Source organism: Cajanus cajan, chromosome 5 (assembly GCF_000230855.2).
Source record: "Cajanus cajan strain Asha chromosome 5, NIPB_CcT2T_4, whole genome shotgun sequence".
Taxonomy (NCBI): Eukaryota; Viridiplantae; Streptophyta; class Magnoliopsida; order Fabales; family Fabaceae; genus Cajanus; species Cajanus cajan.
The window spans coordinates 53,053,949-53,069,553 of record NC_138521.1 but is presented as its reverse complement, the minus strand read 5'-3'; the positions used below and the strand labels follow the sequence as shown (position 1 = coordinate 53,069,553).

The window sequence follows — 15,605 nt, the reverse complement described above, 5'->3', positions numbered from 1 at the left end:
ATTGTATATATGAGATGATATTGGTGAACACCGATTATAAAAAAAAAGGTAAAAAAGGAAATCAGTTAAAAAAGTATGAATACATATATACGAAGAAGGCTATGGCCGAGTAGCATGGTATTAAATTGCGGTTGCAGTCATGGTAATTGCGGTTGCAGTCATGGTTACAGTTATTGTGATTGCGAGTATTGTGGGTATTACAATACGGATTACGGCCATTGCGGTGTAAAATTATTAATTATTTTTATTAAATATAAAAAAATTATAATTATTAATATATATTTTATTTTTAAGGATTTATACATTTTAATTCTTTTTAAAAAAAATTCTATTATTTTAATAAATAATTTAATTTATTTTAAAATTATAGTATCAATATATTATATTGCGAATGTATTGCAGTGCATTGCGAATGTGTTGCGAACGTAACATCGTTACGTTACGAAAAAATGTGTGATTTTTGATCTCACTGCAATTATAATATGATATCGTTGCGGACAAGGCCGCAACCATAATATTGCAGCCACAATGCGGTCCCAATTTAAAACACTGCTGAGGAGATAAGATTGTATGGTTTGTAGTCGTATGAAAAGACCGAGAGAGAAATCAAGAATGATAATGAAGAAAATTATCAAGAAGATCTTATAGTAAACAATATATTTGAAGCTTTGGTCTCTAATCGAGCTGAATGATAGTGATGCATGTAAGTGACATCACTTGATGAGATAGACCATTTTTATTGTTATAGTTCAGATGAAATGGGAAGATTTTGAGAGAAGAAAATACAAATAATTATGTATTTTGTTTTGTTGGGCCCATAATAAGGGTTTGTTTGTTAAATTTTAAAAGATATATATTAAATAAGTATTTTTTAAAAAAATAGATAAGAGATGCTTCTTAAAAATTTATTTATTTAAAAAAAATACTTTTTTCAAAAAAAATAATTTTAAACAAATATATCAATAAGTAAAAAAAAAAGTGTTTATTTTATTCAAATTAAGTGTTTTTATAAGAAAAAAAAGTTTAAACAAAGAAATCCAAAAAATGGAAAGAAAAGTAAGACAAATTAACTTCTAACAAGTCTTTATATTTCTCTATAATATTTCAAACATCAAAATATTATCGTTACTCTTATTTTCTTTCTTTAGTACTAGCATATATAAAAATATGTACTTAGTGTTTTTGTGAAATAAATAAAAACTGAACGATCAATAATAAGTTTTTAAGTATAATTGTAAGGATAGTTTTTGAAAAATGGTAGAGAAAGAAAGGGTAATTTAATTTGAGAAGTGATTATAGAAACAAAATTATAAATTAAAAAAAAGTGTAATCCCTTTTATTAATAATGTAAATTAAACAAAGGAGTTATGTACCAAAAATAAAATAAAATAACACGGGAGGGCTGGGTTAAAGGCAGAGACCAATCTAAGGCCCAAACATGCATAACAAAATTGTGGCTCACTTTCATCTAAACCCTAACACACCTCTCAGACAAGAAGATCTAAACCTCGTAAATGAAACACCTCCCATACCAACTAGTATTCTCTTTTAGCACATTGTTGTCCTACGTTAATACATTCTTAGGTTTTGGATTGTCTTTCTATGTATCCTCACCTTCACCATCTTCCATATGCTCACTATACTCCTATGGGAACAGATCTTTTTCCCGTGTACCTTCCAACTTGCATGATTTCCACTCCTAATGCTTCTAGAATTGAGAAAAATGAAACTTCAGTTGTATGCAACAAGACTATAGGATTAAGATCATGCCTAACCGAGAATTGTATTCGGGAGACCAGGATCCATTAGCATAATTTGAATATTTATATATATTAATCATTTAATTCAATCCTAAGAAACCTCACAACATAACCAAATTTTCTTTTTGCCTTGTCCTTAAAAAGTAGCACTTGGGCATTAAGCATTAATTGCAGGAACATGTTTAAGGTCGGACAAAAAGTAGAAATACTTTATAAAAAAAATGATTATAATATCTCTTGTACTCTTTTTCCAATACAGTTTCTCTTATCAGTATAAATTCAAGTAGATCTCACTAATTAGGAATGGAAAACACTAATTAAGGAATAAAACTCAATTTTATTAGTTTATATATTAAGAAAGTAGATATTGGTCAAATTCAATTTTACTATTTAAAATGAGATATCTAGCACACTTTTCTATATATAAGACTAAAAATTTTGGATATAAATTTTGTACGACCAAACATTTATAAGTAATTTGATAATAATTTGATAACAAGTGAATTGATAGACGATAATATCATCTTAAGAAATATGGATTATAATTTAATTCAACATTTCAAATACTAACTTGTAAAATAAAAATTATTTCTCATTTATATACATTAATTTGACATTATCATTAATCGATAGAGTTTTGGTTCCATTTTATCTTTGTTCCCTCAAATTTAAAATAAATTTATTTTTTGTTTTCTAAATTTAAAATTACTTATTTTAGTCTTTGTATGTAATTTAAAAAAAAATGTTTTAATTTCTAAAGATTGATCATAGTAACATTGATGTAGACAAGTTGAGTAACATGTACAATATTAACTAAATTTAATTATGTGATGTTTTTACTAATAAATATGTGAGTTTTATGTGACAGATTCATTAATAAATAAGTTTTATTTTGAGTAAAGAGACTAAAATAATTTTTAAAAAATAAAAAAAAAATTAATTTTAAATTTGAGAGATTAAAAATAAATATAATTTAAAACTTAAAAGAAAAATATATATTTAAGCCTAATGAATAAAAATAATAAAAACCTTAGACCGAATATGCTGTATCGTTAACTCATTTTGTAATTGCGTAGTTTCCGTAACCATATATTATGGAAATTAACGCAAATATTCTTATCTCAGTTTTTCTTATTTGTTGAATTGTATTACAATTGTAGTCAACCATGGATCCGTGGCGCAATGGTAGCGCGTCTGACTCCAGATCAGAAGGTTGTGTGTTCGATTCACGTCGGGTTCAATTTTCATCTAATTAATTGATTTAAATTTTTTTTATATATAGAGGGGGTTATAATTAGATTATACATATATATATATATATATATATATATATATATATAAATTTATATTAATCTAAGATGATTTGATACTTCATTTTTATTAAACAAAATATATTCAATTTTGATCACCAAATTTGTATGTAACACTTAGTAAAAGTTATATATATATGAGGAGGTTCAAATAATACCGGTGTGATTTTTACTAAGTATTACACCGCTCAATAATTTTATATTAATTGTGTATTTTTTAAATCCAACTGTTAAATTGAAAATTCATATCACTTTATATGTATATATCAAATTTTATTAAAATTGAATAACAACTCAAAGATAATCAAAGTATTCATATTTTAGTGTATTTTAAAATAAATATATTATGTCAATTTTATTTTATAAAAATAAAATATCAATTTATCTTGAATTAATATAAAATGTTGTATGGAAGGTCAAATATAAAATGATATATCTAACACACTATGAAATGGGCCATATACATATCACATTTTCATTTAATTGAACAATTTAATTTTCTTTAAAATTAAAATATGGAAGGTCAACTATAAAGCTATATATATAAATTTATACTTCATTTTAATTTTTCTACTTTTCTAATGGGTCTATGCATGAAATGGGCCATGCACATCAAATTTTCATCTAATTATTTTATTTAAAATTAAAATATGAAAGGTCAACTATAAAGCTATATATATTCTTAATGTAAACATTTTACTCTTAATGTAAACATTTTATTGTAATTATGAAGATTTATTCTATAAAATTAAGGACCAAGTTTATCTAATTTTTTAAAAACTTTGGATTTTAACCTATTTAAAAACATATTTTACATTAATAATGTTGAATAAATTAATAAATTTAATTTTAAATAAGTCAAATATTATATTATTAGATGTACATACAATTTTTTTAACTTTTATAATATTTTTTTTTAATTTACATAATAAAAAATAGTTTATTATATTATTATTAAAATTTGGAATTTAAAATAAAAAAAAACTAAATAGGTCTCACCGTGAAGAAAAGATAAACATTATAATAGGGTTTAATAGTATGTATCAAAAACCCGCACATTTTTCATAATAAAATAGTAATGTTAGTCAGATAAAGTACAAAGAGCAATCAAATGAAACACTAGGTATTTTTATACTAGTTCATCTCAATCATTGAAATTACATATAGTTTTCAATCTAATCAGATTGAGTTTTACTATCTTTAAATAAAGAAATAAGTATCCTTTCAACAAATCACTTCTAGCTCAACCTTAAATATTATTTGACTTGACTTGCCTCTTCAAGTAACTACCCAAGTATTCTTTTAACAACAAGTCTCTTTAAGCTTACTAACCAAGTATTTTTTTTTTACTGTCAAGCCTCTCCAAGCTCAAAATGAGTATTCTTTTTTAGACAAATCCCTCCAGACTTAATCTTATGACAATGATTATGAAGGTTACACAAGTATTATATTTATCTTACTTAGACGTTATACAACCAGTATAAAGTAATAAGATTTTTACAAGAAAGAATAATTTTTAGATAATGTTTCTTTTTATATAAGTCTTTTTTGTGTATTGCACTTCTCTTGTATATATTTATTTATCTTCTTTCTTATGTTTTGAATTTTCTTATATAGTAGTTAAAAAAAGATGACCATTACAACACTTTGAGTCTAGCTCTCAAGTTTGTTTCATTTATCTTTATCATCTTTATTTATGATGACAGGTAATTATTCGACTCATTTAATGTGAGCATTAAATGCATTTCACCAAATTATATCTCTTATCTAATCAATGAAGTTACTTATCAATTTTTCATACCAAATGAAGCTTATAGAAGTAATTCCAGCGCACTACAATAGCAACAATGACTTTATTTATTTTTCTTTGTGATTCTAGGGATCTTTGTCCTTGGCCCTAAAAAATATGATTTTGTTTTCTTTGATAGAATTTTGAGTTCCAAGATAATCTCCTAGTTTGATCTATTAAGGAATGAAACATTTAAGAAACTTTTATCATTAGTCTCAATAAATAATAAGCATTTAATGTATATGAGTTAGTCTCAATAGATAATAAGCATTTAATGTATATGAGACAAATTGTATGTTTCTTCATATTTACATCGTCTTTTAAATGATTATGTGTTTTACACTTTGTCTGATAAGTGTTTCCAAAGATATTTTCAAAGACGTTTTTGAAAATATTTTATCTTATAAAAATGTTTTGTTTGTTAGCATTAATCTCTAAATTCAAGAGATCTAAGATTGTCGTTTGATTTAACACACACATACTATGATGAAAAAAATAATGTTATGAGGAAAAAACTTTCTAAATATTTTTTATATCTCATTTGAAGTATTTTAAATAACTAACGATAAACAAACAAAGATGTATTTACAAAAAAATTTATTTTTGATTTCGTACAAACAATAAATATAAAATGCTTAATTGTAGTGAAAATCTAAAAATTATTGATAATTTAATTTTTTTTTTATTTCAAGTTTATTTATTTATATTGTTAATAATGTAACACACACATTATTTTTTAATAATATATATACAAATATGTTGATATATCAAATTTAATAAACTTTTTTATAAAATTAAGATCAACCTTTTTCAAATAAGTAGACTTTTTTTAAAAGTCTAAGTATGATATTTTATTAATCAGGTCATATTAGACTAAATTTTAAATAAGTCAAGACATAAATGACGTTTAAAGTTTAACTTATTCTCATTCCTATTGGTAATTAATTAAAATAAATAAATAAATATAATTTTTAAATAGTTGTTAAAAAGATAGTAATTTTACATAATATAATAATTTATAATTAAATAACAATATAAAATTATTATAATATCAATTAATTTCAATTAAAATCATATTCATTTAAGCATCTAATGCATCGAAGTTTAATGAATTTAAACTTTATTATTCATTAATGTTTCTGCAGTGAAATTACGTATCAAACTACTCTTATTTAGAGTTAAAGTGATACAAATTTGTAAAGGAAAATTATTTTTGTGTTCAAGATTTATATCTATTCCTTTATGTTATTTATTTTTCAATTCAGATTGGTCTTTTTATTGTAAAAAATTAATCAATTTATTCTTTTATGTTTGTAGAGTGATTAAAAATGATTCATTTTCTGATGCATGCAATGATCAACGTAAAAAAAAATCGAATTAATTATTAATTATATTCATTGACATAGTTTTAAATACGGAGGACTTATAATAAGGACTAAATTCAACTTTATTTAAAATAAAAGACAAAATTAAATATATTTAAAAAGATAAAGAACAAAAATAAAAACATGTATTAAGATGATTCAACAAAGGCTATGATTGAAATAAAAATAAATTGAACATATTTAAAAAGATAATTAATGAAAATAAAACTATATATTAATAGTTTGATACCATTTCGCAAAGTGGTACGACTATAATTTAAACATGAAAACAATATAGAATTTATTTAAACTCAACTAATTAACTTTAAAAAAAACTTCGAACCAATTATGGATCCGAAAATAAATGTGTTCAATTATTAACTTCGTGAAATTTAATTTGGTAAAGTCATTACAAAAGATAACTACCAATAATAATAATAATAATAATAATAATAATAAAATACTCTAACATGTAACTAAAACCAAAGTAGAATAAAAGTTTTACATGCTAATTGCTTGCTAAAGTTAGTCTATAAAATTAGATAAAAAGCTTTTCTATTTAAATTTAGTTTAAATTTCGTGCTATATTTTTTAACTGGTTAAATTTAATCTTTCATATTTTTAATCGGATTCAATTTGATGATTTGTTATATCAAATTATGTGAACATGTATAATTAATTGTTAATTCAATTTTTTTTTTAAACTTTAACAGTTATATACATCAGAAAAACAATTATTTAAAATCACTTTTTAAACACAATCCTTATTTTTTAAAAGATAAAGTACTAACAACCAGAATTTATCCTTATTTGTGTTCGTAGTTCTATACATAATCTCATGTTCCACTTTATTTTACATTAAGGTTAATTCTCATAGATGATTGATTTCACAGTAGATACCCTGTATTAGAATCGGATGGACAAAAATTTCATTTTAATCCTATATGGAGGAGAATGAGAAAAATTTGTTACTCCCTAAAAGTTTATTATACAGAAATATATTGAACATTAATTATTATGCAGCTGAGCTAGACCATTAGATAAATATTGAATTCGTGTCTACTTATTTATATTCATTTCCAAGTTATGTGATTCGACATAAATATATTACAGTCATCATCAACATCGGATCCGTGGCGCAATGGTAGCGCGTCTGACTCCAGATCAGAAGGTTGCGTGTTCGATTCACGTCGGGTTCAATTCCCAGGTTTTTTTTTTCTTTCTTTATTCAAAATATCAAATATGTCAGCAGTCCGCAAAAGTCATTGACACCTTATCTTGTTTAGGGATCAAAATCAAATCAGATGTCATTACATAAATCACTGATTATGCCCTATACATTTCCAGATTAATTTTAATATATTATTTGGGTAAATATTTTACTGGTAAGTGGTAACTAATTAAAAATAAAATATTAAAAAAATATCATTAGGAAGTTAAATTTTTCTAATAAAATGATAATTTATAGTTAAATAACAATATACAAAATTTTATAATATCAGTTTATTTCAATCAAATTCACATTCATAATGTATTCATAGTGCTCTATTTGAGATATCATTATTTATTAACTTTTTTATACTCAAAATTACGGACCAAACTATTTTGTTTATAGAGAATTGAGGTCATGCGATTTTGATGAGGAAGATTTTTTTTCTTTCATACTTATGTACATCGTCACATGCCCTACTTTTGTACATGGTCTAGTGTTTTTGGATGATTGATTTCAATGGTAGTGGATTGGACCAACAGAATTTTTAAACACTTGTACTTTATATTATTACTTCAAGACTTTTTCTTATAGAAAAACATAAAGGTAAAATATTTTTTCCTTCTATATATATGTGCGTAATGGCAATAGAAAAGGATTAAATTTTGTTAAACCTTGCAAGTTGCAAATCTATAGAAGTTTGCTTTTAGTTTCTTAAAACCCCTCATATTATAGTCTCTCGTTTTTTTTTAAAAAGAATGTGTCGGGTATACTTTTTATTTTTTTTCTTCTCTTATAAGTTTTCAATTAGTTTATAAAACTTTAACTAACTTATAAACTAATTTAATCAAACACACCCTAAAAGGTCTTTGGTGATATATTGTCAAATTATAAAACCTATTCTTATCAAATAACAAAATTTCAAACTTTTATGTCTTTTTTTGTCATAACTCTTATAATATTGTTGAAAAAATTCCTCCACACACATTGAAAACACACTAACATTTTTATTTTTTTGGCTTTACATATTAAGCTAAACTATAATACAAAAATCAAACATTATCATCATCTTAATATTAAAAAAGAAAACAAATGTCTAAAATAAATTAAAAAGTATACAAATTTAAATAACATCCTAAAGACTTAAAATAAATAATAATAAATTCTTAAAAAGGGTTCCTCTTAAATTTTCACTCACTCCATCTATTTTGATATTTGAATTGTTGTCCCAGTTAGAGGCTCGGAGAAGATTTCTAAAGTTTATTTAGAAAACTTGCAATGAGAAGATTATTTATGTTTGTTTACAAAAATTTGTAATAAGGAGAATTTTCTCAATTTTACTAAGCAAACTTTTGAAATAGTAAATATTTGTTACTTATGAATATAAGTAAGACCATACGAGTTACCGGACCACGTTAAAATTGTGTCCTCTATTTTTATAAGTGGTGTTTTTCGTGCATTGTATTCTTTGATCTCATCATGTTCAAGTTTTTTTTCCCAACATGTGAAAATATCAAATACTCCTTTTATACAAAGTATTTGCTCTGTTGGTAAACCACGTACCAAACAAATAGTTTACTGAAACTATAAACCAATACCAGCCTTTTCTTAAATCTTAATATTATTATTCATGTAAATAAACACAATCCTATTTCACGCCTGAGTATAATAAGTATCTTTAGAACACCAGTGTTGTGATAAATGCTGACTATGTCTTATAGACAATCTGGTCATCAACTAATCAAGTTCTCGATCACACAGGTTCATAGTCACCACTAACATCAATTTCCTCATCATCTTCAACATCTAATGATCCAGTGCCAGCTTGTCCACCATCACCAGCTTTGGATGCTTTTCCTGGTATCATTGCCTCTTGTATGATCCTCATGATTTCTTCAACTCTCTGGCTTGGTTGGTCTTTCTTTGTTTCCTCGAAACCTTTTCTTTCAGCTTCAATGATCTCTTTAGGCAAATTCTTCAGAAACCAAGGGTTCTGTTTTATCTCTGGGATGGTGATCCTCTTTAACAATGATCAGAAATAGTTAGTTTGAAAAATGGGGAGATTCTCATTATACTAGAACTAAATCAACGTGAGTTTAATTTAATTGTGAAATATGGGTTTATCTAATGTTCATTACATTGACATTTTGTATGCTTTTGTAGAATTAAAGATGCATACCTTTGCAGGATCGGCAACAAAGATGCGAGAGAGAAGATTCCTACACTCAGAAGAAACACGAACATAGTCCGGTATGGAGTACTGAACACCTATTATTCTCTACCCACCAGAGAATCAGAGTTTAAGTCTCCTTCTATCAATGAGTAAGCATGAAGGAACTTTGAAGTTAAACGAGTGCTCACCCCAATAGTCTTTCTGAAATTTCTAGGATCTTCTGGATCTTCAAATGGGTATGCACCAACTAGCATAACATAAAGAGTCACACCACAGGACCAAACATCTGAAATCTACAAAAGAGCCAATTTGGGTGAGTAATTGAGAATTTGGGATCATATTATGAACTTTTAAATGGAAGCGAGACCGAGTTTCAATTGTCAAACCATGGCTTCCAATTGCCATAGAATGTGGCTTGACAAGCGCCTAAGGGAAATAGCAGAGAAACTCTAATACCTTTCCATCATACTCCTTCCGTGACAGAACCTCCGGAGCAATGTATGCAGGAGTTCCCACTGTTGATTTAGGTTGAGAGTGCAGTAGAGCAGACTGCAATTGCATATTAAATTAAATAGGACAGCCAACAAAAATTATAAGAAACATATGTGAGGAATAGATATAATATAATGTATATCATCTATCTCCAAAAAGGCTCATTTAGGCGAAATGCTATTAACCTTGGAGTAACCGAAGTCACAAATTTTAAGTCGAGGAGAAGGATTTCCATCCAAGAGAGTGTTTTCCAATTTCAGATCTCTATGACAAATTTCCTGAAATAGGAAGCGTAACATGATATGAGACATGATCTTGTAATCAAGAACACAATGAATTCTGAGTGCCTACCATTGAATGACAGTAGCTAACCCCAGATATTAGCTGCTGGAAGAAATATCTTGCCTGCAATATAGGGAATTCATTCACTTGGTAAATTTCAATATGATTACCTTATTCATGTATACAGATTATTTATGAGGAAACAGATCAACGACAATAGATTCTATAACCTCATCTTCACTAAATCGACCAGCAGTACATATCCTCTCAAAAAGTTCACCACCTGAGGCATACTCCAATACTATAGCTAAATGTGTAGGGGTCAACAAGACCTGCATGAAAGATATCTCATTCAGCATTTTGTTGTATGTAACTTCTGAAAGCTCTGAATCTGAATGGAACAAATCATGATCATGCTTGACTAAAATTTGATCCAAGTCCATGTAAAAGGATAGATAAATGAATCACAGCATCAAAAGCAGGAAATTGCACTAATTGAGCATTCTCTTTTTCCTTTCTGAAGGTACAAATCAAATTTAATATGATAAGGCTTGGTTCTTAATTTTTGTTAGTTTCTCTTTAAGGTATTGATCCAATTGATTTGCTGAAGAAATAATGCAGGAAAATGTTATGTTCGTCACATAACTTTTTGTGAATTACATACAGCAATTGTCTCACTGAAAATTATTATGGCCTCATTTATTTTAGTAATAATGCAACACACACATAACTTTATGCACATTATGTCAACAATAACAACTCATTGCAATGGGAATTACAAATTACACCACCAAATATCTTTGGGACAAGTTTCAAGCAAAGTGTAAGATAAGAACTTCGTGCAAAAAGATAAAGCAGATAACTATATGCTTAACTCAAAATGCCCAATTCTCCTTCAAATGTAGCGAAGAAGCAATTTGAGGATTAAAAGCAAGATCCTACCTCTTTGAACCTGATTATATTTGGATGCCTTAAAGATCGGTGGTTAATTATCTCCCTCTGAACATTCTCATCAATCTGATACCACAAACATAGCTCACTCAGAATCAGAACAAACACAGATCATAGAAATTTTTGGACATAACTACTTCAGAATAAAACCGGTGCTACTAGCCCTTTAAGCTTGATAATAAGCTTCTCGCAGAGAATGGTGATGTAAGAAACTTAAACATGATAGAGAACAACAAAAATAAATTTCATCTTTTATGAACATCACCGACTAAAATTCATCATCCATCAACTTTTGGTACATAATGTTGTCCAGATTCGAAGGAAGTCAAAATTTCAACAAGAGTGGCAGCAAAAGGCATCATAAGAAACTAAAGCATTCAATTTGAGGCTTTTTACTTGAAATTGAAATTAAAAAGAATGAACAAATTGGTGTTCTAGTTGCTAGCCCTTTGAAGACTCGATGTTTTGCAGCAGAATTTTCTTTGAGATTTTACTGAAGACTTTTATGCATACAAGGAACAAGGAAGGAAATATTTTCATCAGGAAAAAATAAAAAAAAAAAGTTCCTCTGCTGAACAGTTTCCAAAACCCAATCATTGTTATTGTACCTTGATTTGATATTGATGTAACGAAACACTGAACATTTATTTCATGATTTTGAAAGTAGAGAAAAAGGGAAATAAAAGAGATGAGACGTCAGTTTCGAAATTCAGATGGGTGAGAAACAGAAGAATGAATGCAAAGAAAATATGCGGAGCAACCAAGCAGCAACAGCATTAGTGAGCAGTGGAGGAGAATTGAGCAAAAGGGGTAATTACCTTTTTACCCCTCTCTATGTATTTGACCGCAACAAGGTGTCCGGTTTTCTTGTCTTTGGCGAGCCTGGCCACACCAAAATTGCCAGAACCAAGCTCCTTCAATGGCTCATACCGCTCCTCCATGTCAAGTGTCAACCCTCACAAAACCTCAATAAGTGAACACAACAACTTAAACTAATTACAATAATATATTTATACATGCATATTAACAATAGATGAATAAATAAATTGAAGGGGACCAAAGAGGCATACGCAAGACAAGGAAAAAATCAAAGAAAGAAACATAATTAATCATGTGAGAGCAGAGGTTAGTGGCTCTGGCTCACCTAGTTTCTCCTCCTAGAAAATCATATGATCAAGTTATAGTGTATTTCTTTTGTTTTTTCTATGTGTAGAAAAGTGAGGGAGGCAGGGAATGGAATTTAATCTGAAAAGTTAGTTTGATGAACATTTCTTAAACAGTGGTGATGACTGATCAGAAGGAACAGTTGTTATTTGCTTCCCACTATCTAACGCGTCTTCTATTTCCTTATGTGTGTCTGCGCTGTCCAAATTTCGATTCTTTTCTTTTCTTTTGCCCTCTTCAGTATTGCCATTTTTATACTCTTATCTAGGGAAGATATTTTTTTATATATTATTTTTCACTCTATTCCTCTCGCACAGTTAAAGATCCACGTCTAAAATTACTTTTAAAGTTTAATTTTTAAAAATTAATAATAACATCTTTTTGTTAAAAAATAAAAATATTTTTAAATTAAGCTTTAAAAAATAATTTTATTTATATATTTTTAGATTGGAATAAACTTTTAAGAATATAAAAAATAGTTTTTGAGTTATGAGTCTTAAAAGTTACATAAATACTAATATAAGATATTTTTTAAGGACTTAAAGCAAGGAGTTTGTTCTCCCGTTGTTTGGATCAGCTTGCGCATCACAGAGAGAAATGTATGGTGATTGAAAATAGAGTAAAAGAATAAAGTAGATTTTAGAGTTATTTGATTCTAAAGAAATAAAAAAAAAAAAAGGAAAAAAACAAAATATTATAACGCCAAAATAAAATATATAAATGATGTTTATATGTTGATTTTGTAAAATTGGATTGAGATTCTAATTATTTTCTTAAAATAGTATTAAAGTTTATCCTGTTATTGAATATATTATATTTTTGTTATCTAACCATTATATAAATAATTTACATGTCAATTTTGTAAAGTTAAATTATAATTTATGATTTGATAATAAAAAAATTAATAATTTTATTAATTTTACACCGGTAATGTAACTTGACTCATTATAATATGAGCTAATAAGGAGGATTAGTTAAGTTTGTCCGTTGAAATGTGAACCAAGATGGTAGATATGTTAAATATATGTGTGAGCGTCGCTTTTAAACGGGACACGTTTGCTATTTTGTCGGTATAAAGAAAGAAAAAAAAAACAAAATCAATTTAGTTGTAGCACAGTAAAGTGTCTCCTCGGCAACGGAAACGAAAACGAAAACGGATAATATTTGGATTACCAATTACCATCGAGTTTTTTTTTTTTTTTTTGACAAAAATTACCATGAAGTTAATCAACATATAAATTGAGAAATTCTTTGGACTAGGTAGTGTGCATAAAAGAAGAATATTTAGGATAGGGCAATGAAATTGAAATTATAAGATTTTGAGTCTCACTTGGTCCTGATTAATATGAAATGGGAGTTGAGACATAGAATGCAGATGATAGTAAATTTGGAATTTCTATAAATAAAAAAAATTTACAAGTTGAGCGTTGGTTAGACTTAGAGGGTGAAATGAGAGTGAGGAGATAGGAAGGTGTGGGCCGTGGGGCCCATATGAGGTGACATGAATTCGATAGGTTGCATGGACCTGTCCCATTAATGGTGTCGAGAATATCGTGCAGATTATACAATTCATACACCAAAAAATTGTGCTATACACTTCTCCAAGTGGGCTCCACCCATTCAATATCTATTCATCTTTTCCCTCTTGTGTGACATGTGTTTCTTTCTACCAACAACCTAAATAATTTTATCAGATAGTATAATTTTCTTTCAAATGGATAAGATTATTATTTATACTAAAATATAGTGTTTAATTTAATTACAAATTTAAATTTTAAAATAATATATCTACCACCTAGTATTGTTTTCATCATGGCCAAAATGAAAATATAGATTAAACTATATTATAATATTACATTATATTTATTTTAATAATATTAAATTAGTGGAACGTATTTAATGACTATAAATATTAGATAAATATATATATTAATCTCTCCAAATAAAGTAGTTTCCTAGTCATTTGGTATATATATATATATATATATATATATATATATATATATATATATATATATATATATATATATATATATATATATATATAGTTTATATCAATAAATAATGAGATTGTAATTTATCACAACATAAGCATCTTAAAACAAGTCAACTCAAAGTATATCATTAAATTATTATTATCATTTGTAACATATAACAACTGGTATGATTTATATTATATACAATGTTTTTAACATATATAATTTTAATAGTAGTTTAATCAACTTTTAATAATTAATGTGTTGTCACGCATATCAACTTAAGAAGATATCCTACAACTGAGGTGAACAATTTAAGTGATTTGATCATATAAAATCATTATGTCTAATTTATCACAACTAGTTCAAGTAAATACAACTTCATGTCACTCAAAACACATGTTTAACAACTTAAATTGATTTATCATGTTTCATCATTTAAATTTAAAAAGTATAGTGTTACTATTAGAGTAAAGCAGTTTGGATGTGAGCTTATCACGACCATAACATGCATATTTAAGCCTTATATGAAATTAATCCACTAATTACTCTCCAAATATTACGTCTTTTTCTAACAATCAATTAATGATTTTAACTATCAACTTCATACCTTACTTTATACCATCACTTCTTATATTATTCTAATTTATTATTAAAAAAGGGATGTTACAAATCTCTTCCCCTAAAAGAAAATTCGTCATCAAATTTTACCTGTCGTAAAAAACTCTGGATATATTTCTTTCATTTTACTTCTCAATTCTCAAGTACCACTTTCAAACTTTCAAATGCAGCTCCTCCCCAAACAATCTTGAAAAAGGAATATCTTTGCATATGATTTGTTTAACCATGTGATCGTCAACCCTCATAAGTATGGTCTCCACCCTCAATTTTTCTTTAACCTCAAGATGATCCGATTTAATTACATATGAAGGACCATGAATGTATTTACGGAGTTGGGACACTTGGAATACATTGTAAAGATTGGACAAGTATGCAGGTAAAGCAACTTGATAAGCTACTTTACCAACTTTTTTAAGGATTTGATATGGATCAACGAAACAAGTGATAACTTTTTTAGATTTCAAGGCTCTACCAACTCCAATCCACGATGTAACTTTCAAGAATACATGATTG

The 15,605-nt window shown here is 27.0% G+C and overlaps 1 protein-coding gene and 2 non-coding genes across 5 annotated transcripts; 2 read left to right on the top strand and 1 right to left on the bottom strand.

Moving 5' to 3' along the window:
- Positions 1-2,928: 2,928 nt before the first annotated feature.
- Positions 2,929-3,000, top strand: TRNAW-CCA (transfer RNA tryptophan (anticodon CCA)). Its single transcript has one exon. It is a non-coding gene; the product is annotated as a tRNA-Trp (tRNA).
- Positions 3,001-7,350: 4,350 nt separating this feature from the next.
- On the top strand, positions 7,351-7,422 carry TRNAW-CCA (transfer RNA tryptophan (anticodon CCA)). Its single transcript has one exon. It is a non-coding gene; the product is annotated as a tRNA-Trp (tRNA).
- A 1,614-nt stretch (positions 7,423-9,036) lies between these two features.
- Positions 9,037-12,727, bottom strand: LOC109811802 (serine/threonine-protein kinase SAPK3). Of its 3 annotated transcripts, XM_020375635.3 has the most exons (10): positions 12,476-12,727; positions 12,150-12,296; positions 11,323-11,397; positions 10,611-10,712; positions 10,450-10,503; positions 10,284-10,376; positions 10,063-10,155; positions 9,795-9,899; positions 9,613-9,711; positions 9,037-9,453 (listed from the first exon to the last, which is right to left on the bottom strand). In XM_020375635.3, the coding sequence occupies exons 2-10, from the start codon at positions 12,270-12,272 to the stop codon at positions 9,187-9,189; spliced, it is 1,011 nt and encodes a 336-aa protein (XP_020231224.1). In that variant the 5' UTR covers positions 12,273-12,296; positions 12,476-12,727; the 3' UTR covers positions 9,037-9,186. The 3 variants fall into 3 exon arrangements, with proteins under 3 accessions (XP_020231224.1, XP_020231225.1, XP_020231226.1); XM_020375636.3 differs by lacking the exon at positions 12,476-12,727 and having other exon boundaries at positions 12,150-12,320; XM_020375637.3 differs by lacking the exons at positions 12,150-12,296; positions 12,476-12,727 and adding an exon at positions 11,940-11,990.
- Positions 12,728-15,605: the final 2,878 nt, after the last annotated feature.